General features: G+C 36.2%; 1 protein-coding gene across 5 annotated transcripts in view; it reads right to left on the bottom strand.

The window, feature by feature from the left end:
• Window positions 1-1,383: 1,383 nt before the first annotated feature.
• TRDMT1 (tRNA aspartic acid methyltransferase 1) overlaps window positions 1,384-24,995 on the bottom strand; it is a 75,291-nt gene continuing 51,679 nt past the window's right edge. For 3 of the 5 annotated variants that reach the window (XM_039245883.1, XM_039245878.1, XM_039245880.1), the window contains exons 3-11: window positions 19,745-19,821; window positions 17,035-17,106; window positions 16,346-16,411; window positions 15,467-15,536; window positions 13,937-14,020; window positions 11,995-12,338; window positions 9,883-9,940; window positions 8,462-8,591; window positions 1,384-2,547 (exon numbers count right to left, since the gene is read on the bottom strand). In XM_039245883.1, coding sequence (XP_039101814.1) covers window positions 2,447-2,547; window positions 8,462-8,591; window positions 9,883-9,940; window positions 11,995-12,338; window positions 13,937-14,020; window positions 15,467-15,536; window positions 16,346-16,411; window positions 17,035-17,106; window positions 19,745-19,782 — 963 coding nt within the window. In that variant the 5' untranslated portion in view covers window positions 19,783-19,821 and the 3' untranslated portion in view covers window positions 1,384-2,446. Of the gene's footprint in view, window positions 2,548-8,461; window positions 8,592-9,882; window positions 9,941-11,994; window positions 12,339-13,936; window positions 14,021-15,466; window positions 15,537-16,345; window positions 16,412-17,034; window positions 17,107-17,677; window positions 18,222-19,744; window positions 19,822-24,995 lie in introns of those variants that run through there. The other 2 variants (XM_039245882.1, XM_039245881.1) reach the window with 2 other exon arrangements.

Raw genomic sequence — 24,995 nt, 5'->3', positions numbered from 1 at the left:
ATGACATTTTCTAGATTACTTTTGCATGTACATATACACTAAGTAAATGCCACTGGTAAATATATCTTCACTAACGTGTGAGTTTTATGCTTGCTACTTTTTATTTTCAAGGACAAGGATCACCATATGCCCAAGAAAATGCTCCAATAATTTAAAAAAATTTCACAAAGCAATTTTCTTCTAGTTAGGTAGAAAACTCTCTACAGAGCTTTCATGGGTTTATAGTTAGTATAATGGAACTCAACACTTATTTTGTGTAACATGGCTCAATGGGGCACCGGACACTATAATTACAGCTTAATCAGAGTAAAATTCTGAACCTTGTTATGAGTAAGATCTTTCAACAGTAAAGAGGGCCTAGTGAAAGTGTGCCAAAGTAACTTCAGATTGTTGTAAACCAAAATTTATGAGACCTGTAATAAGGTTTGTTTTTAAACACATATACAAAATGTAGATGTGATAAATGATACATATATACATTGGCTTATATCCATATTTACCTATAGGGAGGTTTTTCTGAGGAAAAAAATGGAGGTGAGGAGTGACTTTTTTTTTTTTTTTAACATAAGATGTACATAACATAAAACTTGCCATTTTAAGGATTTGTAAGGATATGGTTCGGTGGCATTACGTACATTTCCGCTGTTGTGCACCACCACCATTATCCATCTCCAGAACATTTTTTACCACCCTAAGCAGAAACTCTGTACTCATTAAACGCTAACTCATTCGCCAGGTATCCTGAATACTGGTAACCCTTAGTTTACTTTCTATCTCTATGAACTTGATTCTTTTACATACCCCATGTAACTTGAATTATAGAAAATGTGTCCTTTTGTGTCTGACTTATTTTACCGACCACCATGTCATCAAAGGTCATCCATGATGGTGCATGTATGAGAATTTCTTTGTTTTCATGACTGAATAATATTCCACTGTATGTATATACCACATTTGGTTTACCTAGTCATCGCCCAAGGATATGTTGACTGTTTCCTCATTTTGGCTGTTGTGAATGCTGCTGCTATGAACATTAGTGTACAAATATCTGTTCAAGTCCTTACCTTCAATCCTTTTGGGCATATGCCCAGAAGTGGAATTGTTGGATCATATGGTAATTTTAGGTATAAATTTTTGAAGGAATCTTCATCCATTTTCTACAGTGGCTGCACCATTTTACATTTCCACCAGCAATGTGCAGGGTTCCAATGTCTCCATATCGAAATGATTGTCTTTTAAGAATAAAAATATTCTGTCTGCTGTCAGCACAGAGCCCACTTCAGATCCTCTGGCCCCCTCTTTCTCTGCCCCTCTCCTGCTTGTGCTCTCTCTCTCTCAAAAATAAACATTTTTTTTTTAAAAAGAATACAAATATTTTTTATTTTGTTATACAATTTCTGGTCTTATTTCTTTTCATTTCTCTTTTGTCACTTGCTTTTATCACTGAAATAAAACCACAGGGTTTATAATACAAGGCAGTTTGATTAGAAAGCCTAATTCCAAAAAGTCTACTGAGAAAGAAAAAGTTTAAAAAGCTAATTCACAGAATAGTCATATGAAATCGGGTCAGAGGGTATAGTTTCCTCCCTAAAATCTGAATGCCACACGACGTTCCCCAGAATGTGATGGCAAATTCACCTTACAACCAGAAGCTGAGAAGGAAGACAAAAGCAAGATCTGATGACAGCAAAGTAATAAAAAATATTTACAAATAAAGAACAGACAATGAAGTTTTGCATTTTACATGGAGGTAGAATTAAAGATAACTGGATAATGTTTACCTACATTTTCTGTAGCTTCCTGATGGAGACATAATCAAGAATTTAGGATTATTTTTTCTGACACCTTCTTCAGACAGCTGTATAACATTGAATGATGATAATATGGTTTAAAACATTATATGCATTTGTTTATATATAATTAAGAAACATTTAAAGGGTGGAGTTCAGTAAAACATTCAATATTGAAACAGGCCAGAATTAGAATCATCATTTTAAAATGAGGAATAATTATCTAACAAAAAAAAATAAAATTATAGGATTCATAAAGCAATTTGTTTAACTAGCATACAAAAACACAGTTTCTCAGGTTCACTATACTATGCTTAGCATGACACTTTTGTAAAATAATTCACGTAGACATTCAACCTCCAATGCTCCTAAATTTGTATGTACCATAATATCATAAAGAGAATACTTTACATGTATCTTTAGCAATTTCATATGAAAATATATTCTTGTAAACCATAATAGTAATTTTAACTTTACAAAATACAGTAATATAAAATTTTAAAAATCAGCATTTTTATGATAAATCCAAATTTCTTTTTAAAGAGAGATAAAGATAGTTTAGTTAAATTTCATCAAAATCAATTCAAAATAGAATTTCAGAATTACTATCTGGATATGAATAAATAATGTGACCATCTTTCAGAGTTATTTTTAAATTATTCATATAGGATTTTGAGTAGCTTAGCTACTACATGCACATTAAGACTATTTCCAAGTAGACGATAACGTTGTTTCACTGTTATCTTCTCAGGAAACCCTAGAAGAGAGAGATAATAATTTACAAGACAATCATTTATAATACTAACTTCCAGAGACAAAAGGTTGCATCCTTTAGTAAGAACACAGAGGTCATTCACATAAATAAACCTCTAAGGTCTCCATGAAGTTCAATTAAGAAATGAGAATCTGAAGCCAAAAATATTATCTAAGGTTACAATGCCTACACAGTGTGATATTATCATATCATATAACATATCATATTATGCTCAGCGTACACATAAGTACAGATAATATCCATAAAACTCATAGAAATCTGTATGGTAATGCACTTTAGGAAAAGCTGTGGCTACCATTATTTCACAGTTGTTTTCCTTTAGTTAATAACAGCTCTATGGAGATAAAATTCACCCTTTTAAAATGTACAAGTCAGTGGTGTTTAGGATAGTCAGGGTTTTGCATTCACCTCCACTATTTAATTCCAGAATATTTTTATTACCTCAAAAAGAAAGTGGCCCACAGCTAATAGCATACTGAAAAGTAAAAAGCTCAACATTTTCCTCTAAGATCAGGACAAAGACACGGATGCCCACTTTTGCCACTTTTATTCAACACAGTATTGGAAGTATTACCCAGAGCAATTAGGCAAAGAAAAAGAAGTAACAGGCATCCAAATTGCAAAAGAAAAAGTATATCTGTCACAATTTGCCGATGACATGATATTATATACAAAACCCCAAAAGACTCCACTGAAAAAGCTGTTAGAACTAATAAATGAATTCAGTGAAGCTTTAGGATACAAAATTAACATACAAAGGTCTGTTGGGTTTCTATACACTAACCACAAACTATCAGAAAGAGACATTAAGAAAACAATCCCATAAAAAAGAATAAAATATCTATGAATGAATTTAATCAAGAACATAAAAGATCTGTATACTAAAAAACTGCAAGACACTAGGGAAGAAATGAAAGAAGACACAAATAAATGGAAAGATACCCTGTGCTCATGGACTGGAAGAATTATTATTAAAATGCCCACTATACAAAGCAATCTACATATTCAATGCAATACCTATCAAAATTCCAATGGCATTTTTGACAAGAACAGAATACACAACCCTAGAATTCATATGAAACCACCAAAGACCCCAAACAACCAAAGCAATCTTGTAAAAGAAGAACAAAGCTAGAAGCATCATGCTCTGATATAAAAAGTGAACTCAAAATGGATTGAACTCTAGACTGTAAGAGCTGACACCAGAGAACTCCTAAAACATAGGCAGTAAGCTCCTTGACGTCAGTCTTGGCAACAATGTTTTGGAATCTAATTCCAAAAGCAAAGTCAAGAAAGCAAAACTAAATAAGTGGGACTACATCAAATGAAAAAGCTTTCATACATCAAAGAAAATCATCAACAAAATGAAAAGGCAACCTACTGAATGGGAGAAAACATTTGGAAATCATATATCTGATAAGGGGTTAATATCCAAAATATATTGAGCGCATGTATATTAGTGCAGCCACTATGGAAAATAGCATGGAGGTTCCCCAATGAATTAAAAATAGTACTACTATATGATCCAGCGACTCCACTTCTGGGTATTATTGGTATAAAAATGAAAACACTTATTCGAAAAGATACATGCACCCCCATGTTCACTGCAACATTATTTACAATAGCCAAGATATGGAAAGACCTACACACACACACACACACACACACACACACACACACATATTATTCAGCCATAAAAAAGGAATGAAATCCCGCCATCTGCAACAATACAAATGGACCTTGAGGTCATGATACCAAGTGAAGTAAGTCAGAGAGAAAAGGAAAAATACTCTATGATCTCACTTATAACGTGGAATTTAATAAACAAAGCAACCAAAGCAAAAAAGATCACCCTCATAAATACGGAGAATACACTGGTAGTTTGTGGGGAGTGGCAAAATGGGTGAAAAAGGTCAAAGGTGTAAACTTCCAGCTAGAAAATAAACAAGTCATGGGGAGGTCATGTACAGCATGGTGACTATAGTTACTAATAAGTTACTAATAGATCTTAAAAGTCCTCATCACAAGAAAAAAATTTTTATAATTATGTCTGATACATGGTAATGGATGTTAACCAGACTTTTTGTGGTGATCATTCCTCAATGTATACAAATATCAAATCATCACACTGTATACCCAAAGGTATTCTAATATTACATCTCGATTATACTTCAATGAAAAAAAAAGGAAAGCTAGTACCCATTAGCACTCACTCCCCAACTCCCTTCCCTGCCCCTCAACCACTAATCTGTTTTCTGTGTCTATGGATTTGCCTATTCTAGACATTCCATATAAATGGAACCACACAATATGCTGTCTTTTGTTTCTGGCTTCTTTCACTTAGCATAGTTTCAAGGTTCATTCATTCATCATAACATGATGTACTAATACTCAATCCTCTTTATAACTAAATAATATTCGATTGCATGGATAGGCCACATGTTATTTATCTGTTTATCCATTAATAGATATTGGGTTGTTTCTACTTTTTGATTATGAATTATTCTGTTGTATACATTTTTGTGTACACATGTGTTTTCAGACATGTATTTATATATACACACATATATAAATACACATAAATACACATACACCTAGGGGTATACCTATATACCTAGGGATGAACATGCTGACTCAGATAGTAACTCTAACATCTGAAGACTCCCACAATGTTCTCCAAAGCAGCTGGACCATTTTATACTCCCCCCAGCAGTGTACAAGGGATCCGATTTCTCCACATCTTTATCAACAGTTACTGTCTTTTTGTGAAGAGGTATCTTATTGTCATTTCGATTTACGTTTCCCTAATAACTAATGATGCTGAACATCCTTTCCTGTGCTTATTGGCCATCTGTCTATCTTCTTCAGAAAATATCTATTCAAATCCTTTGCTCATTTTTAAGTTGGATTATTTCTTTTCATTGTTCGTTATAAGAGTTCTTTATATATTCTGGATACAAGTCCCTCACAGTTGTTTTTTATATCCTGCTTCCACAAATGGGCTTTCTCACATTGGACTTCTATTTTGCTACTTTCTTTTTCAAAACAAATGACCCATAGATACAACATTTGTTAGAACAAAGCCTTGCAAATATCAACATAAAAGACTGTCCATGAAGTATATTCTATAATGTTAGCTACAATTTTCATGTTCAGTATCCTTTGGCATAGCAATTAAAATAAAGGAAAAGCAATTTAGATAATAAAATGAAGTAATTCAAAAGTATTAAGAAAAGCAAAATATATACTTTGTGAGGACCAGAATGTAGAGTTGACTATGATAAAGTTGCTTCAACTTCAGAGTTGACATTATACTTACTGCAATAAAATAAGTGATCACATAATAAAATTATATATGCAATTGAGCAAGATCATAAAACTACCATTATAAAGACAGTATGTCTTAGGCAAGCACATTAGACATCTAAAAAATTATTTCATTCAAATTAGCCAAAGATACAAATATATCACAGGCTTTTAGAATATCCCAGGGATGACTGTTCGTAATATTAAGATTGTATCACAGGGTAAGAAATGCTGGAAAGCAAACAAGTCAGATTTGTAAAAATTATATATATGTAAGAGTGCTTGGGTATTTTATATACAGATATAGCTTTTTTTAAAATTAAAAGGTGACTTTTTTAGAAACTTAGGTACATTAAAAATGATAATAATCCTCAGAAGCAAAGAAACATAGCATTAACAAGGTCAAGATAGTAGCCTTCATTCTGTAAGTGTAGGTTAGGGTCCTCTCCCTAAGCTCACTATCTCATGAATGCACGCCACTAGCGGCAGAGAAAACCAGCACACAAGGTACAAGCGGATGGATGCAAACTACCGTTAACGGTGGACAAGCAGCTCAAACAATGCCCATTTTGGATTCAGACTCGATTGTATTGTAAGTATGCAGGAAGGACAGGTCTGTCCCAGCGAGGCTCAGGGGTGACATCAGGTCAAGACTGATTATACAAATATCACGTATTTTACAAGCAGGTTAACTAATTTAAAGGCTTTCTTGTAGGTATTACACATACGTTTTCAGAGAGCTTTGAAAAATTCTAATTTACATATGTTAAATTTTAAAATGAGAAGTATTTATGAAGTAAAGGCTATAAAAGCAAATAAGTATCCATCGCCTTAAAAATAAAAGGTGACATTTGAATTTTATGCTGTGTGTCAGACAGTGTGTAAACATTTTACACGTGTTAGCTCACTTAACACTGTCACAGCGACCCTCGGACGCTGGTGCTGTGATTATCCCCATTCTACAGATGTGTCCACTAAAGCACATAGGGATGAAGGTGGAGCGAGGATTCAAACTCGGTCAGTCTGACTCTGGGGTCCATGCTACCTTTCAGTGTTACCACAGAGGCTGCTACTACTTAAGGAAACAAGCACTCAAAACGCAGGAATTTGTTATTAGACACTAAATTTCTTTTCTCTCTTTAGTGATGTGGAAAGTACCTTTGATTGTTTATCCTAAAAAAGAAAAAAAAAATAGTAAGCAAAAGGGCAGCCTGGGAATTAAATTCTTGAGTCCAATTCTCAGCTCTTTATTTGTTTGATGATGTTCTCACTTACTGTGTGACGTAGACTAAGACAAGGAAAGTGTGTGTTTTTCCTACACAGCACTCCCCAGGGTATTTGTGACTGAATGAGATCACCAAGAAAAAGGCAGAGAGTTACAAAATAAACCTGGTTGCTGTGACGACCCCCTGAGAACCAATTACCAGAGGACAGTCAAATTATATAGTCAGCTTGTTCCCAACGTACAGAAGGGTGTGCTCCAAAACCTCATCTGTAAATCCATTACTTAGAACTCAAAACAGGATGCATTTAACCCAGTTTCTCCTTCAAAAATAGTACTGTATTAATATTACAACAATACTGGATTTAGAAAAGTTTTGCTTTTCTGTGTTCAACCTCCCAGAGTTATCAAAAACACATTGTGTCCCTGTGGAGGCCTGGAACAGGTCAGGGAGGTCTGTCCCTCCCCGGCTGGTGCGAGCCAGGTGCTGGGAACACAGCCACCCCGGCCTGAGACGCTGATGGCGTCAGTATGGCCTACCCAGAGCACAGGGGCCAAGGAGGAGGGATCAGGCATGGGGCAGGGTGCTCTGCAAGGCAAACACAATGTGTCCAATCTCTTAACAGCAACGACCTCTGGATTTTCCAGACCGCAAAGGAGTTAGGGCTGTGTCTTTCTCCCTCTGTAACTGTATCTGCGTTTTTGTTCTTGAGATTCCCTGCTTTAGACTCTGTAATCTTTGGTCAGTTCTGGCAGCTGGGCTCCTGAGTTGCCCTTTCTTTCCATTAGGAAGACTCCTTCCTGGACCACCTCTCCACCTTCTCGTTTCTCTACTTTACAGGGAGGACAGACGGTACCTAACCAGTAAGAATGTGTCTCTCGGGAGACGAAAGACAAATACACTCCCCACCAAAAAAAAAAAAAAAAAAAATTTCTCTGCCACCTTTTAATTTCTTCATATAAAGGACACATCTACGCATTCTTTCACAAGATCTATGTGGGTTATTAGGGCAGGACTTCTGGAATCAAGAAAATAAGTTGGAGAGAGACATGCGATTAATAACCATCGGTGGGGAGAGGGGAGGAATCGCGGACTTGGCCCTTCTTCCCTGAAAACCATTTGCGACCATGACTGGAGTAAAGGCAGAGAGAATGGAAGCTGAAGGGAAGAAGCTGAGGCAGGTTATCAACAGAAGCACAAAGACGAGGGAAGGAAAATGTCAAAACTGGCACGATCAGGAAAGGACGAAGGTTTCTTACATCTATCTGGCTGGGCAAGAGTTTATTCATCAAATCTACGCAGGAGTCCCTAATGAACGCTGGGACTTTTAATAAATGGAAGCTGGGGTCTGTGTGTATCTCACATACCGAACTCTGGAGGAAATCCAAGGAGATTTGCTATTTCTTTAGGAGTGAAATACCGAAGTTTAAGCATTAACAGTTTTGCTATCTTTTCTTCTTGTGACAAATTGGTAAGGGATTTGTAGATATTCTCAATCTGGAAGAAAACAGCCAGGAAAACTGATAAAGTAGAGTGCAAGTAGATTTGCTTAATTAAGATCATCTCTTGTGAGACAGTTTAAGAAGCATGAACATATATGTATGCATTATATGTGCTACAATACACAGGAGCAGAAGGCACGGGGCAAAATGTCTCTTGCAATAAACTCTCTAATCGCTCCATCAATGGCAGTGTTAACTTTGAAATCAAAATGTTTAAAAATGAAAAGCTTAATGTTGAACAAATCAGAAAGCTTTCAGTTTACGTGTCATTTTTGATGCCTCAAAAATGAAATAATAAGAAATAAACAATGGCAATATGACACAAAGAGATACAGTGAAAGATAGGAAAAAGAAACCTGATCAGCTGAGGAAATCAAGTTCACAAGGCTAATACATGGATCATTAAAACGTTTAGTGTTTACAAACAATTTCATCAAATTAAGATATTTTCTTAAAATGATAAAATACATTTGGTAAATATAACTTCTCAAATTCATTCGTTTGCCTCTGATAGGATTTTTACCAGGGGTAAATTTTACTAATGGTAAGTTCAATTCAGGATGAAAGAAGATGATGTGATTTCACTTTAAAATAATGCAAAAATATTTTGCAGCAAGTATATCAAGCTTGTTTTTTTTTTTAAAAAAACTATCCTTTTGTTTAAGTTCATTTATTTATTTTGAGAGAGAGTACATGAGCAGAGGAGGGGCAGAGAGAGGGAGAGAGAGAACCCATGCTGTCAGAGCAGACCTCGACATGGGACTCGAGCTCACAAACCATGCGACCTGAGCCGCAATCAAGAGGCAGATGCTTAAACGACTGAGCCCCCAAGCTTGTTTTCGACCATGATGCCATGAAGAGTTGACAAGTGAAGTATTAATAAAGAGCCTTGCTGAGATGTACATTTCTGTCCCTAAAAGGCAGTTTTATAATGTGTGATCCAAAGAAAGGCTCCAATATTAAGATGCTTGTGCATAATTTTAGAGAACATTAACTACTGTATGCTGCATTTCAATTTACTCCTTACGGAATAAAAAGAATACCAAAGGTAAGAATAATAAAAGAGAAAGTGAAACAAAATATTCTTTGTACATAAAATCATCTAGCAAAGAGAAACAAAAAAGACTTATTCTGTAGTAAAGGATTATTATATACACTATATTATATGAAAATATGAATAACAGGTATACTCATTCTGAATTAGACATAAAATTATTTGCATATTCTCAGATTTTGAGTATTAAACATAGTTTTCAAATATTTTGGCTCTAAAGAAGATACAGTACCTGCACATCCTCTGAGGTCTGCAACACAGATCCTGTCCCTTCTACATAGCTTCCATAACTGAAAGATTAACATGTATGTTATGTAGCGTCTGATGTATCTGTTCATGTGAACTTTCTTAAATATTTCTTGAATGAATTAATCAATCTAAATAGTTACATCCTTCTGAAATCATCTGAAACACATAGCATGCTTTGTAAGTGAAAAATTGCTGGGTGAAAAATACAAGATAATTCTATGCAAACTTCCCAAACACTAAATTTGGCAGAGTTTTTTGAGTTGCGCAAAAACCACTTTGGATCATGCATTATTAATTACCATTTCTTTGTATTAATTGTAAGTTTCTTAATGTTCATCATAGAAAGCATGCATTTGTTAGGACTTTATATCTAAATGCTATTCAGTATCAACAGCCCTGCCACATTAAAACCAAATGTTACGTAGGTGAAAATAAATTGCTGCTATTTTTCATAATGCCTGAACCATCACTGCTCCTCATGCACCGAAAACCACACTCTCCCGGCCCATGATAAACACAGGCTCACTGAATGTGCGTCTGCTTCTCACTGTAATGCAGAATGTTTGCACTCTTTTTCTTGCAACAAAGAGACCACTGTATATGAAACTGTTAGAAGTATAAAACACTACAGAAATGCAAAGTGGTATCAGTAATACTTCTTCCCTAAAATCACTGCCAAGTTACTGTTCAAAATATTATCATTGTTGTTTTCCCTAATAGATAAAGTGAGAGAAAGTTACACCAGGAAAAACAGTTTTGCAAATCTGTTTTCTCATATATTGTGTGTGTGTGTGTGTGTGTGTGTGTGTGTAGATAGATGGATAGATAGATAGAAAGATGTTTATACTATTTACACTAAAATATACTTTTATACTAAGGTTTCTTTATACCATCTTTATAATTACAAAAGAATTTCAAGGTTGTTTTTTATTACCAAATTGATAAGTCTTGTCTTATCGGACTTGGAAACAGACAACAGCTGAGTAAAGTCTTTGAAGGCAATGGAAAGCCATAAACCCATTACCCAGGAAGTACAAGGGCAAGCATATAAAATCAGAATAAATATGGATGGTTTCATCAGGGCCATAGTGTGCATGAAAGCTAGCTAGCTAGTGGGTGAAAAAGAGGAGACCTGAAGTTGCAAATCGTACGGTTTACTCACTCACATGAGTGAAGTTAACAAACAGAGATGGGGTCTTTTACAAAATTTTCTGGAAAGGCCTAATTTTCCCCTTCTTTGTAGGTTTTAAAAAATTGGTGAAAAATATAGTAACATTCAAAAAACAACCCAAAGGTAACTAATAAAAGACATTATGATACATATACCATGAGAACAGAAAAGTTCTTTATAGGCTCATGTGTAATAATATGCCATTTATATTGCATAATGAAAAAAGTGTGTAATAATAATAGATATAGTATGTTACCATTTACATAATAATGGGGTAAAAATATACATGTACACTTAAATACACCCTGATACATAATACCTTGGGAAGATGAGATAGTAAACTGAAATCACTAAAACTGATGAGCAAGAGACAGAGGAAGGAACCTTACAATCTTTGTACCTTTTGAATTTTGAACCATAAAAATATATGACTTATTTTAAAAAACTGAATGAAATTTAAATATGCTTTAATGTGCACTAGATGATTTAACTTTATTTCCTGACATTAAAATTTAATGCCTTCCTATACATTTGATCATGAGAGTGGACATAAATTTTTGAGGTCTGATGTGCTATAAAAGGAAAGGTGCTAAAAAGGAGCAATTCAGTATCAACAGAAACCATGTTTCCACCATGGGTAATTAAGCTCTTATGAAGGTCACCAAACAAATGGCATTGTGTTTTATGAGCACTTTTGTGGGCTGTGCACATAATGTTCTGCCAGAAGGAATTTTTATTCCTGCATTCTATTGGAACACGAAAGCAGGCAATTAAGGGCAAAAAAAAAAAAAAAAAAAAAAAAAATCATTCTAGCAGAAACATTTTGTAAAATGGTCCTTATTTTAAGAAGAACTAGAAGAAACAATAACTCTAAAAACCTGTCTCTATTGAGTATACCGTTTTAAAAGTCTCTTTAAAACGTACCCTTTGGTAAAGCACGTGGACCTTCTGCAAGTGGGCTTAACAATGTCTAACAAAAGGGCGTATCGCAGCAATGACTTTGGTGGTAAAAAATACTGGTTTGTGTCAACATCATCTTCAAGAAAATCTTTTAGCATCTGCACAGAGAGATCACTGTCCTGCTGATGTTTCCGGTCAATTTCTTCTATAGTTTCAAGCTTAAAAAGAATGGCTTCTTTTCCAGAACACGGTCTGCTGTTATCAGAGCAAATATTTGGTTCAATTTTCTTTCTTTCAATTTTCTTTTCTGCAACTACTGTATTTTTTTCTGTATGTTCAGATTCACTTTTGGGGAACTCCATCAGTACCTGGCGTTAGGTAAAAATACATGACCTGTTAAAAGCTTTATTAAAAACTAAAAGATAAATTAATAATGCCCTGTCAACATTATGCAAAAAAATCTCTTTAGCCTTTACAGAGTTGTCCACAAAAACACAGAACTGGATTTACTTGTATGTATACAAGTTATTCCAAGTTTTTGATCATATAGCTGTAGTGTCCTTAGGCTAAAGTGATTTATTTCATGGAGTTCCTGCTTACTATATATATTAAGGAAAACATTCAACAAAGTAATAGGGAACATGTTGAATATAGATACAGTATCATTTTAAAAAAGAAGCTTAGAAAGCAACATTAGTTATAGAATGATTAAGTCATGGGAATAAAAGGCATAGCATTAAAAAAAAGAAAAGAAAAGAGAAAGCAACATTAACATTTCCAGAAAATGTGTCTTGGATCAATTTGCCATATTCCTTTATTAAAGAAGAAAAACTCGAACATACCCATGATATAAAAGAAAACTAGTAATTATGAAAAGGAAAGCCCGTTTCCCCCGAAAGGTTCTTTCTACTTGTGAGTCCCACAGGAAAACTTTGTTCCTGCAAAACATGTAAGCATGCCTAATGTCCTATTTTGTAAGAGAAAAATAGTTGCATGAATTCTTAACGACGATGCCTTTGTTAATACTGTTTATATACCGTTTTCGGAACAGACCACCACGGAAAGGCAGATGTACTATTGACCCCCTGCTAGGAGGACATGACTTTTGAGTTCTTACCCGTGATTATTAAAAAGCTTCACTGAACCACTGAAACTCCCCGTTTTCCACAGCAATTTTGCCGGAAACATGGACAGTTGCGTGCACAATTACAGATCCTATCTATAGCAATGGAGCAGTTTATTCTGGCTTGTACTAATCACTGTATTTTAAGCAATTAAGGCTATATAGCAGGGACCTCAAAAAAAACACAACCAATGTGTTACAATACTGTTAAGCCAGTTTTAAGATAGTATAACTCAATTTGATCTGAAATAGTCAATGGCTTCTATTGGGGGAAAAACGATGGATGCAAGACAGTCAATGGTCAGAAGGGAAATTACAGGAGAGAAAAGGAGGATAATGGCACTAATAACGGTTTTTCCAACTTTTATCTTACATTTTTTTTCTAATAATGAAAGAAGTGTTTTTATTTTTTGTCCTATTTAAAGCAATGAACAGCATCAGGAGAAGAAAAAGGTCTAGGACATAGACCTAGGTTGTGGTCTATACTATAGGCTCAATAGGACATATATAAGCTTCTACAAAGTCATTCTTTTTTTTTTTTTTAATGTTTTTTATTTATTTCTAGGAGAGAGAGAGAGAGAGGGACAGTGTGAGCAGGGGAGGGTCAGAGAGAGAGGGAGTCACAGACTGAAACAGGCTCCAGGCTCTGAGCTGGCAGTCAGCACAGAGCCCGACGCGGGGCTCGAACCCACGAACCGCCAGATCATGACCTGAGCGAAAGTCGGACGCTTAACTGACTAAGCCACCCAGGCGCCCCTACAAAGTCATTCTTGAAATAAATTAGTGGACTGAGATAAACTTACAGAATAATGAGAATAATAATAATAATAATAATAATACCACCTGACCAGGGGCTTGAAAAGGCAATGGTTCTGACTGAAGCTTTGCAATAAGGAAATACCGTAGTCTTGAATTTGGAATGCCGAGCTGCAAGCAAAGCAGAGCAGTTAGTTACTACAGGAAATTAAAGGCATCTGTATCAACTGTTAGCACTTAAGTAAAAAACAAAAAACAAAATAAAAAAAACCTCATACGGGTGTGTATTTAGTTTCTACCAGAAAAGTGGAAGATGTTTTTGTAGCAGATTGTCAAACCTTTTAAGTTGCTGCTTTGCACCTTTATTTGAATGAACAGAGACTGCATGTGATGAGTCGGAGGTCTCGGAGTCACTTTCATTGTGCACCTCCCAGGTAAGAAATTATATAGACATCCTTACATTCATTATTAATAATAATCATAAAAAGTAAAATTCAAGTATAGCCATTCTTGCTATTTACTACGTTTTTAAAAAGGAGGATGTACTAATTTTAAAGTTAAGAGGCAATAAATATGAAATAAACCTAATGAGACCAGACATAATACCAATTTCCAGAATACATGTACATCTGATTTTTTAAACGGGTTTTCTTTTAATTTCAGGACAGATAACTGTAGAATAGGCTAAAGATAATAAGAGGTTAACAAACATAGTGGCAAAAGAAAAAACAGAGACACTTGTAATATACAAGATCTACCAAATATCTTATCTTAACCACCTACTTTAATTTCATATCCATGAAACAGAAGCCATGTTTGCATTTAATTTTATTTTATTTTAATTCAAGTCTAGTTAACATACGGTGTTATATTAGTTTCAGGGGTACGATATCGTGACTCGACACGTGCATCCATCATCTGGTGCTCTTCATTCATCAATGAGTGCTGTTTCACTCATCTCCAATCCTCACCACTTCTTAGCAACCATCAGTTTGTTCTCTGTAGCTAAGTCTGTTTTTCTTGGTTTCTCTCTCTTTTTTGTTTTCCTTTGCTCATTTGTTTTCTTTCTTAAGTTCCACATATGAGTGAAATCCTACGATACGTCTGACTTATTTTGAGTCAAATCCTTTCTTTGAGTGAAATCCTTTCTCTGTCTGACTTATTTTGCTGGGCATCACCCCAATAGCTCCATCTATGTTGCTGAAAATGACACCATTTCATAATGTTTGCATTTTAATGGTATGTCTCCAAAAGCCTAACTAGAAAATTATCATATGTTCATTTTGTTTTCTATTTTGGATTATTTTGAAGCATTATAAACTATAGTACACCCAATTTGGAAATACCAAATGTCACAGATTTTCAAAACACAGTATCCTTTATTTTCTGTGTGGAAAGAAATGTACATTTTCTGTGAGCTCCAAGCTATATAATATACATTTTCCAAAAAATATGTATATAAATGAATCTATGTGCCAGTACTACATTTTTTAGAAAGATCCATATCTGAATTAGTTTCAAGATTTACATAAAATATTCAAAACAGATCCTTTCTTTTTATTGCATCAAATTCCCTGTGGAAAATTTTATAGAAAAGTTAATAATTTTGGTACCTACAGAGGTTGGAGATAATAGAAATTCTTGGTACTGAAAACCGCAATTTTCTATTGTTTGTATTAACAGGTCTCTGAAAAGACAAAGCAAAGAAAAAAGTAAAGCTTTCACCCTACAGCTGGAAATGGGGTTCTTATATAATAAATTACACATAAAAACTTCATTATATGTGAAAACTGTATCTCTACTCAAGTTGTTTGGAAAGAGAATGATCCTAGGTCTTTATTAAGTCCAGTACTTGAAAAATTACATTTCTTCAAAAAAAGGTAGAGATAATGTCTATTATAAATAAATAAAGCTGCCAGACAATTTATCCCAACTGGTGAGAGTTAGAATCACTAGTCAAACGATAATTTTGCGATGGGGATGGAACTCTATCTGTAGCAAATCAGATAGGGGAGCACTGCTATAGATATGGTGGGGGGAGCACTGCTACAGACAGTGGGGGGAGCACTGCTACAGACAGTGGCTGATTCAAGGACCCGGATACTTTCTGCCTGGACTACCATCTCAAAGGGCTCTGCCACAGGGCTTGCTTCCCTGTGACAGAAAATACCTCCCAACAGGGACATTTCTCACTGAAAACATTCCTACTTCTAAAGAAACAGGCAACAATATAAGCAGCTGAAATTGAGAAATACCATTCTCATTAAACTGAGTGCTCATTCTGCAAAAACTCAAACATCAAAATGGGAGAGAATCAGGTGAACCTAACTTTGTGAAACTTTACACTACTAATTAGTAAAAATCAGTATTATTAAATGAAATATATAACATATAGAAAATGTGAGAATGTATGCATTTATTTTTAAGATCTTTATTTCACAACAGCTCCCACCATATACCAAGTTTAAGATGAACACAAAGCAAATACATTTTTACCTTGCAGAAGATACTTCAAAACCTTTAACATTTTCTAAAAGAATATACTTCGGTAATTTTTGTAATCTGAAACAACAACAAAAACAAATGGAATTCTGCACGTCATTACTAATAAGTAACAAGAAAAGCCTTACTTGGAGATATGAGGTAAGTAATTTTACTGAACTCTCTATTTCCAGAAAAGAATTTCATAGGGGATAGAGACAACTCATATTTTATTCATTTTCCCCATAAAAATGGCACATCTAATGAAGTGCGCATCTGAAATGTTAATTCCCGTTGAAGTTTATCAGAAAACATGGGTACACACAGAGGCTCTGGACTGTACAACTTGCAAAGGACTACCGTTTATACAGAATGGCAGCTTCTGGGATGAGCCCGAGTTTCCAGGTCACAGGCAACAGGGTTCCCCAACATTAGCATAGTTTGCATTAATACTGTAAGAAGAGGTGACAGAATTTAACTCTTAGACTGTCACTCCCTGTCACTCACTGTAGTGGCCACTGTGGAAATGGCTAACATTTGCCGTGATTCCATCCATCATGGCGGAAGAGATAACCAACATGCAGGGTCTCTGAAGGATACACGTATAAGCTGATAATCTCTACAAAATGACACATGTCACATTCTCCCAGATCCAAAGTGTTAAATTTAAGGTAAGCTTGTAAAAAAAAAATCTAAATTTTTACCTTGGGAGAATATCTAGAATATATAAGAAGCTATTCGTCCTTGGATCAGTCACATCACCTTGCAGGCCAATTCTAAAGGACAAAGAAAGTTCATAAAACTCACCAAGAATCTTACTTATAGAGAGATACCAAATCACTTTTTTTTTTTAAATGTTTATTTATTTCTAGGAGACAGAGAAAGAGACAGCGTGAGCAGGGGAGGGTCAGAGAGGGAGTCACAGACTGAAACAGGCTCCAGGCTCTGAGCTGGCAGTCAGCACAGAGCCCGACGTGGGGCTCGAACCCACGAACCGTGAGATCATGACCTAAGCGAAAGTCGGACGCTTAACCACCTAAGCCACCCAGGCACCCCACCAAATCACTTTTAAGACATCAAAACTGAGAAAACTAACATTAGGTGTTCTTCACGGAAAACACGATCATCTGTGTGGCTACAGGGAACAAAATCCATTTATTCACTTAATTTTTTTTAAAAAAAAAGCCTTGCCTATCTAATAAATATACTTATAAAACAGTAGGCCAAATGACTTACATGAGGCAAACAGCAAATAGTCAATGAAGAATAAAGTGAATTAACCTCTGAAAATCTCTGTTTAGGAAACACACACACGCGCACACACACACACACACTGGCTGATGGCACCTTTTGCTCTGTGCCAGATGAGACGAGTTCAGGTGAACGCGCCGGCTGGGCAGGGCGGCAAGGACAGAGGAAAGGCGCGGAGAGCTAAGCATCTAAGCGGACCACAGCAGGGAAGACTAAGGGCATCCTGTCCAATGCACATAAGAGCCACCTGAATGCTGATTCTACAGACAGGGGCTGCGGCTTGGTTAGACTGACGAGGTCAGAACGGGTCCCGTAAAGGGGCAGTATTTGGACTAGCGATTAGATATTACGAGTAAGGTTCAATGCGATGAAGAATCACACCGAGACGAAGACTGGGATTGGGCTTCGGTGGTAGCAACAGGAACAGACCGAAGACTTCGTTACGTATCAGCTTCACTGCCTTGATGAGCTCCTGGACCCCACTCGTGCGTCTCCTCCGGCCTCCGGCCCGGCCGGAGCGCTCCGTGGCTGTGAGGCTCAGGGGGACACTCACCCTGGACGTGCACAGAGACCTCCGAAACCGTGGGCCTTCCTCTCAGCAACCCAGTGATGGCAGTGTTCCGGGTCGGCAGCTGGAGTCGGGCTGGCACAGGAGGCCCCGGCAGCGCTGGAGGAAGAGCCCACGCAGTGCTGGGCCGCATGCCCTCCGTGGACCGCACATGCCCGCAGGCGTTCTTACACGGACTGCCCTCCACCTTCTCTGATGAATTCCCAGGCTGCTCTCAGACACAGTTCAGATACTGACTCTAAAAGGATTCCTGTCTCCGGGTATGCAGCAAGCCGTTTTCTCCTCTGTGCTCTCACGGCACTTCCGGCATTCATTTACTGTATGGCTTCTATCATTTTATAACATAATTCTTTGTCAGTCATTTCCCTTAGACTATAAGCTCCTGGAGGCTGGGAACTACCCACTAAAAGCAATGCCTGGCCTCCAGGCGCACAATAAATCCTGGGAGAATTAATTTCCTAAAGAGTTGTTTACATAAAGGAAAACTTATGGGGCGCCTGGGTGGCTCAGTTAAGCATCCAATCCTTGATTTCGGCCCAGGTCATGATCTCACGGTTTGTGAGCTTGAGCCCCGCATCAGGCTCCACGCAGATGGTGCGGAGCCTGCTTGAGATTATCTCTCTCCCTCTCTCTGTTTCTTCAGTGCTCTCTCTCTCTCTCTCTCTCAAAATAAATAAATAAACTTTAAAAAAGGAATAAAGCAAAATTTATCTGGACATTCATAAATATCCTAATTTAAATGAATATTTTCATGCTTATTTATGACATGTGATATCCCACTTAAAATCATCTTACACACTTAAACATCAATATATAAAAGAATTGAAATCCTGGCTCTGACATTTTCCAATTGTATGGCCTTTAATAAGTTACTTAACTTTTCGATGCCTCAGTTTCTCACCAATAAAATGATGGTAATAGAAATGCCTATCCCATAGACATGTTAAATTAAATGGCAAACTCCAATTAAGACAGAGGATTAGCATTATTACTTAAAATAATTAAAAATATCTAAATGAAGATGGATTACTCAAGAGTTCATCTAAGATATAACTTCCTGAAACACAGCCAAATAAATACTATATAATAAAATAATGAATTGCAACATAGCTATGAAAAGTCACAATTATTCAATGTATATACAAATTGAGAAATAGAAAATTTATGAATCCATTCTTGATGAGCTTTTAATTACAGTTAAGTAATTTAGGAATTGAATATTTATTATGAAAACTTACTTTATTAATCAATTAAAAAGATTCCTGAATGCTCATGAGTTAAGTTAATTTAACGTTCTTTGGGTCAGAAAAAAATACTGTATCTTAGAGAAGTATAAAAGAGGTCTCATATAGTCTCTGCATATCTTCTACTGACCAAATTATTTTGCTCATTTGGTAATAATTGCTACTTCATTTTAGATTAATCCTGAATCATAAATGAGTAGGTAAAGGCACCCTTTATGACAATTTTCAAAATTATGAAAATGCAGCTAATAGTCTTCAAAGTGTCCATGCTTGAAAGTATGGTATAATTTGATTTAATGAATCCCTCAAAAGTACTCTCTTCCTCAACAGAGAAATATGTATCATACATACCTGGTGAATGGCTGACAGGGAGGGCTCATTAAAATCATATTGAAAGACAATTTGTCAAACTCTTCTAGTGTAATGCCCTAAGGAATAAAGATTTGGGGAAAAATATGTAAAAATATGCACTGAATGGGGAAGAAGGAAAAATGCTAACTAATTAGAACTAAATATATCAGAAATTATAACAGTTAATAGTTTTATTTAAAACACTTAAAAGTTTAAATATATAACACTTAACACTTTTCAAATCAACTTGAGTTAAGCTAACTGTCGAAAGCAATCTTATGAAGGAAGCTGGCGAAGTGAACCGAAGCTAGGAAAAGCTGAGTAACTGCCCTGAAGTCTCAGAGCCGGCCAAAGCTGAGCTGGACTGTCCCTTGAACCCTAAGCGTTTCACACCCCTGTGACACCTAAAGTCTAATACTCTGTGTTTTCTGGAGCCAAACAGGGAGAACTTCATTGTATAACTAATGAATCTTTAGCATGGTGTCTAAAAAAATGCTTCACACCTCTCTCTCAATAATATCTTTTATTTAGGAAATGTGATATACTGACCAGTCCCCAGCCTTTCTGAGCACGTTTCTGTTAAAATATCATGAGACAAAAAAAGGTCCCATTTTCAGATATTCACAATTAGTATGTTGTTTTACAGTTGTGTGTAGTCAAAAAATATTTTAAAATATTACAGATAAGATTCATCAAAATAGGGGCGCCTGGGTGGCTTAGTCGGTTAAGCGTCTGACTTTCGCTTAGGTCATGATCTTGCGGTTCGTGGGTTCGAGCCCCGCGTTGGGCTCTGTGCTGACTGCCAGCTCGGAGCCTGGAGCCTCTTTCAGTCTGTGACTCCCTCTCTCTCTGACCCTCCCCTGCTCACACTGTCCCTCTCTCTCTCTCTCTCCTAGAAATAAATAAAAATATTAAAAAAAAAAAAAAAGATTAATCAAAATAATCTTACTTATTGGGCTAAGTAGTTGGAAAACATGCCTTGTTGATTCTATTTCATATATCAGAAGATAAATACGGTAGAGTAGCCCACCTCCCTCATCCCTCATTTCACTTTCTGGTTTCAGTCAACTCTAGACCATCAGGTCCTCCTTCTGACATAGGGTCAGATCAGCAGTAGCCTAACTCTGATGCCACAATGCCTGCATCACTCATATCACGTAGGTGTTCTGTCATCTCACATCATCACAAGAAGGGGGAGTACAATATAATATTTTGAGAGGCCACATTCACATAACTTTTATTACTATATTGGTATAATTGCTCTATTTTATCATTAGTTATTGCTGTTATTAATCTCTTACTGTGCCTAGCTTATAAATTCTCTTTATCATAGGTATGTATGTATGTATGTATGTATAGGAACAAATACAGTATATATACTGGTTTCGGTATTATCTGATGTTTCAGGCATCCACTGGGGGTCCCGGAATGCACCCCCCATGGATAAGGGGGTCTACTGTGGAGAGAGATAAGTCATGGGCTTTCCAGTTCTCATGAAGCCCTCTCGGTGTACACGCTTAGACAGAAACAAGCAACAAGCCTAGAAGCACAACTTTCCTAATCATGACACATTTGTAAGAAGTTCAATTACATGAATAAGGCAGGACAAGCTATATTCCAAGTTCTGTAAAAAGTGAATTAACCTGAGGAACCCATCAGATGTCTATCGTATTAAAGTTTGAATGTATGTGTCTATCATTTTTAAATCATAGGCTTTTAAGTTGTCTAAGGTATATGTGTAAAATAAAATCAAAATTAAATATGGAAAAGTTCTTGAAGAATCTCTGAAACCGTGAGTTCTAGGGAAAACAACCTGTAAATCAGACACTGACCAGTCTGTCTGAATATACGGGGCGCAGCAGTGCAATTAGCACATCATACTCACATTAGAAAGCCTGTCGGCACAAGGCTATTGTGATAAGCAAATTGCTATTTTCATAGCTAAATGTAGATGGATTAAAGCTAAATTCCTAAACTAAAGTAAAAACAAAACACCTATCTTTTACATCAGGAGCATCCTATGTCTAAAATCTAAAGGAAGTAAACAGAGTTACTGCCTCCCATACAGCCTGGCATTAAAAAAATTACAATTTTAAAGGATTCTTCAAAATAGTGATTTTTAAAAATCAAATGATAGGGCAATGTGCAAGAAATAATTACTCAATTAGCCATTTAAAAAAATTTTAATGTTTACTTCTCATACAAGTGAGCAAACAAGAGACAGAGAGAGAGAGACACATAGAGAGAGAGACAGAGAGACAGAGCATGAGTTGGGGAAGGGCAGAGAGAGAGGGAGACATAGAATCTGAAGCAGGCTCCAGGCTCTGAGCTGTCAGCACAAAGCCCAATGTCAGGTTCGAACCCACAAACCATGAGATCGTGACGTGAGCCGAAGATGGACACTTAACTGACTGAGCCACCCAGGTGCCCATAGTTTCTGCCTCCAATACAGCTTGGCATAAAAAATTACAATCTTAAAGCATCCTTCAAAATAGTGATTTTTAAAAATCAAATGATAGGGCAATATGCAAGAAATAATTACTCAATTACGCCATTTACAACTCTATTTAACCTGACATTCTAGGTCATTAAATGTGTTGAAATTCAAGAAAGTAGTTACGGAGATACACAATAATCTTTAATAATTTGATGTCTGAAAGCTGATGGAAACCTATTATTTTTATGTAAGCTGGCCATACAAGTTATGAAAATACCTTTGCTTTCAGAGAATGCTAGGTGAACTCGGCGTCGTAACACTTTATCGCCCATCAATGAGCAGTTTAATAGTTCCACTACTGGCTTCATTGCTTCTTTTTGCAGAAAGTCTCCTTGCTATTCTTTTAATTCATTTTCATTTATACTTTAGGAAAAACTTGGTAGGTTAGAAAACTTTTGACTCTTTTTAGTAAATTTATATAGTTAATCTAAAGAGACCTGAAATTTGTATAATATTCAGTCATACTTCCATTTTTCAAATCTTTTAGTCCCGTGTGGGTCATGCAGATTTCTTAAGTTTATTTCTCAGTGTTTATGTATCTTGTTGCTACTATAAATAAGAACTCTCTTCCATTATATTTTCTAACATGTCTTTTTTTGTATATATAATTAGCTACTGGTTATCATACTTTTTAAAGACTCCTTATTAAATGACCTAATTGTTCCTCATACTATTTTTAGCATAGTATATTTTTTTGTTTTCCAGGCCTATACAATTATTCTTTAGAATCCTCCTTAATATTTATATGCTATTTCCTAATGAGTATACTACCTAACATCTCCAACAATACTAAATAACACTGTCAAAGGTGGACATCCTTGTTTGATTCATTGTTTTAGTGAGAATGCTTTTAAAGTTTTACCATGTAACATGTTACCGGATTTGGAGATAATATGTGTGTGTATGTGTTTAAACAGAAATATAAACATGCACATATACATGTAAAGCCACCAAATGACATACATGTATGTAGTACACATGTCCTAATTTTATTAAGAGAGATTAAAAATCCAAATGCAGAAAACCCTGCATTTGGTCAAATATTTTCTAATACTTAGTTTTGCTGTTTCTAATTATTAGCATGTTGAATAATATTAATTGAATCCCTAAGTACTAAACTACTATTATACTCCCCCAAACAAAATCCATTTGGGTTATGCTATTATTTTAATGTGCTTCTGATCTATTTGGTCATATTTTACTTAGAATTACTGGGAGTTTATATTCATAAGACAATGATTTTCCTGTATGTGGCATATGGTAGGCATCCAATAAAACCGGAGTGGATATTTCCTACCATTTCCTGTTCTGTGAACTCTCATGTTATTTTGTGCATAAATAAGACAATCTCTCTTGAGGACTGTACTAATCATCATTATAACGTAACTTTCTATGACTCTTAAGTGTTCTTGCCTTGAAATCATTCTAACTAATATCAATTCTGAAACTGTTAACCTTTGTTTCCATTTGCCTGGTATTTGTCCATGTTTTTAACCCACTATGTTGCTCATTCAACAACGTTCAGAAAGTAATTCACCAATACTTCGGAATATCTACTCTCTGCCAGGCACTGTGCTGAGTCTGTGACAGCAATGAACGAATCGGACAAGGTTTCTGCTCATGTGAAGTTTAGATAGTAGTGCCTAGGAATTCCTCATTTTCTACCTAGGTAAATTACAGGCTGCAGGGTTATTACTAGCTGTCTTTGTAACCGAGGAGTCCTGCTCCTGGTTCTAAGCCTCCCTGCGATTTTTCAGGCCTGACTGTGGGCAGTTTCGAAGGCTGCCCTTCCCGCTCTGGACCTGGAACACGGCCAGCACATGGCAGGCTCTGAGAGCTGTCGCAGTCAAGGATTCAGGCACCCGGCCAGCGCGTCCTTCCTAGATCTGCATGTCCAGGTCTCTTCCCGCGGCTCTGCCTACGCCTCCTTATGTGAGAAGGTTGTGAAAACCTTGAAGACTCTTCTCCCCACTCCGAATGGTACTTAGCACTTTGCATTCCTAGCCCTCCCCTCTTACAATTTCCGCAAGGCCAGGGGCTCCCTGGACAGTGAGCTGACCCCCATGCCTGTACTGTCAAGGCAGGCTCTTCCTCCGTGCGGTGTTGCAGGGGGAAATGAAGCGGGGGCCCTGGGGGTTCCTCTTACTGCACAGACTTGCTTATACCACCGCAGTAAGTGAAAAAGGCTTTGCTCCTTCATTTTTGTCTTGCTGTTTTAATCAACTACTCTGACCTGAGAGCTCAGCTGTCTTTCCCAGCCCAACGAAGCTCCTGACAATAACATCAACTAATATCCTAAAGATGCACAGCTTCATCTAACTTTCAAATAGACACTTTTTGAGTCTCCCTTTCCTACTTCGATCACATTATTATTTCTAAGGTGCAAAGATTTTGATATGATCTGTATGATCTGTCTGTTTTCTAACCATAATTTCTTTCCTAACATGGTAGCTTTATTCTGGAGTTCTCTTGGATTCATCTCTTGCTTAGTTAGATTAAGTGACTGAGTTATTTTTTTCCCCAATAATGGCTCACAGGTATTATGAGCCATCATGAATTGTAGTAGATTTTATTTTGGGAATTTTCCCCTCTATTTCTGTTAATATTTTTGGTCTATTTGTTTCACTGTTTTCTCCAGAGGTTCTCATTATTTTTATCATAGATCACTTTTGTCTTCAGTGGTTATCATTACTTTTGCAACATTCTGACCTATATTTCTTTTCCATTTTATTTTTTTTCTTTTTTTTTCTTTTT

Source organism: Hyaena hyaena, unplaced genomic scaffold (assembly GCF_003009895.1).
Source record: "Hyaena hyaena isolate Hyena2069 unplaced genomic scaffold, ASM300989v1 scaffold_277, whole genome shotgun sequence".
Lineage (NCBI taxonomy): Eukaryota > Metazoa > Chordata > Mammalia > Carnivora > Hyaenidae > Hyaena > Hyaena hyaena.
Note: the sequence above shows the minus strand (reverse complement) of the source record. Positions and strands in the feature narration are given on the sequence as shown.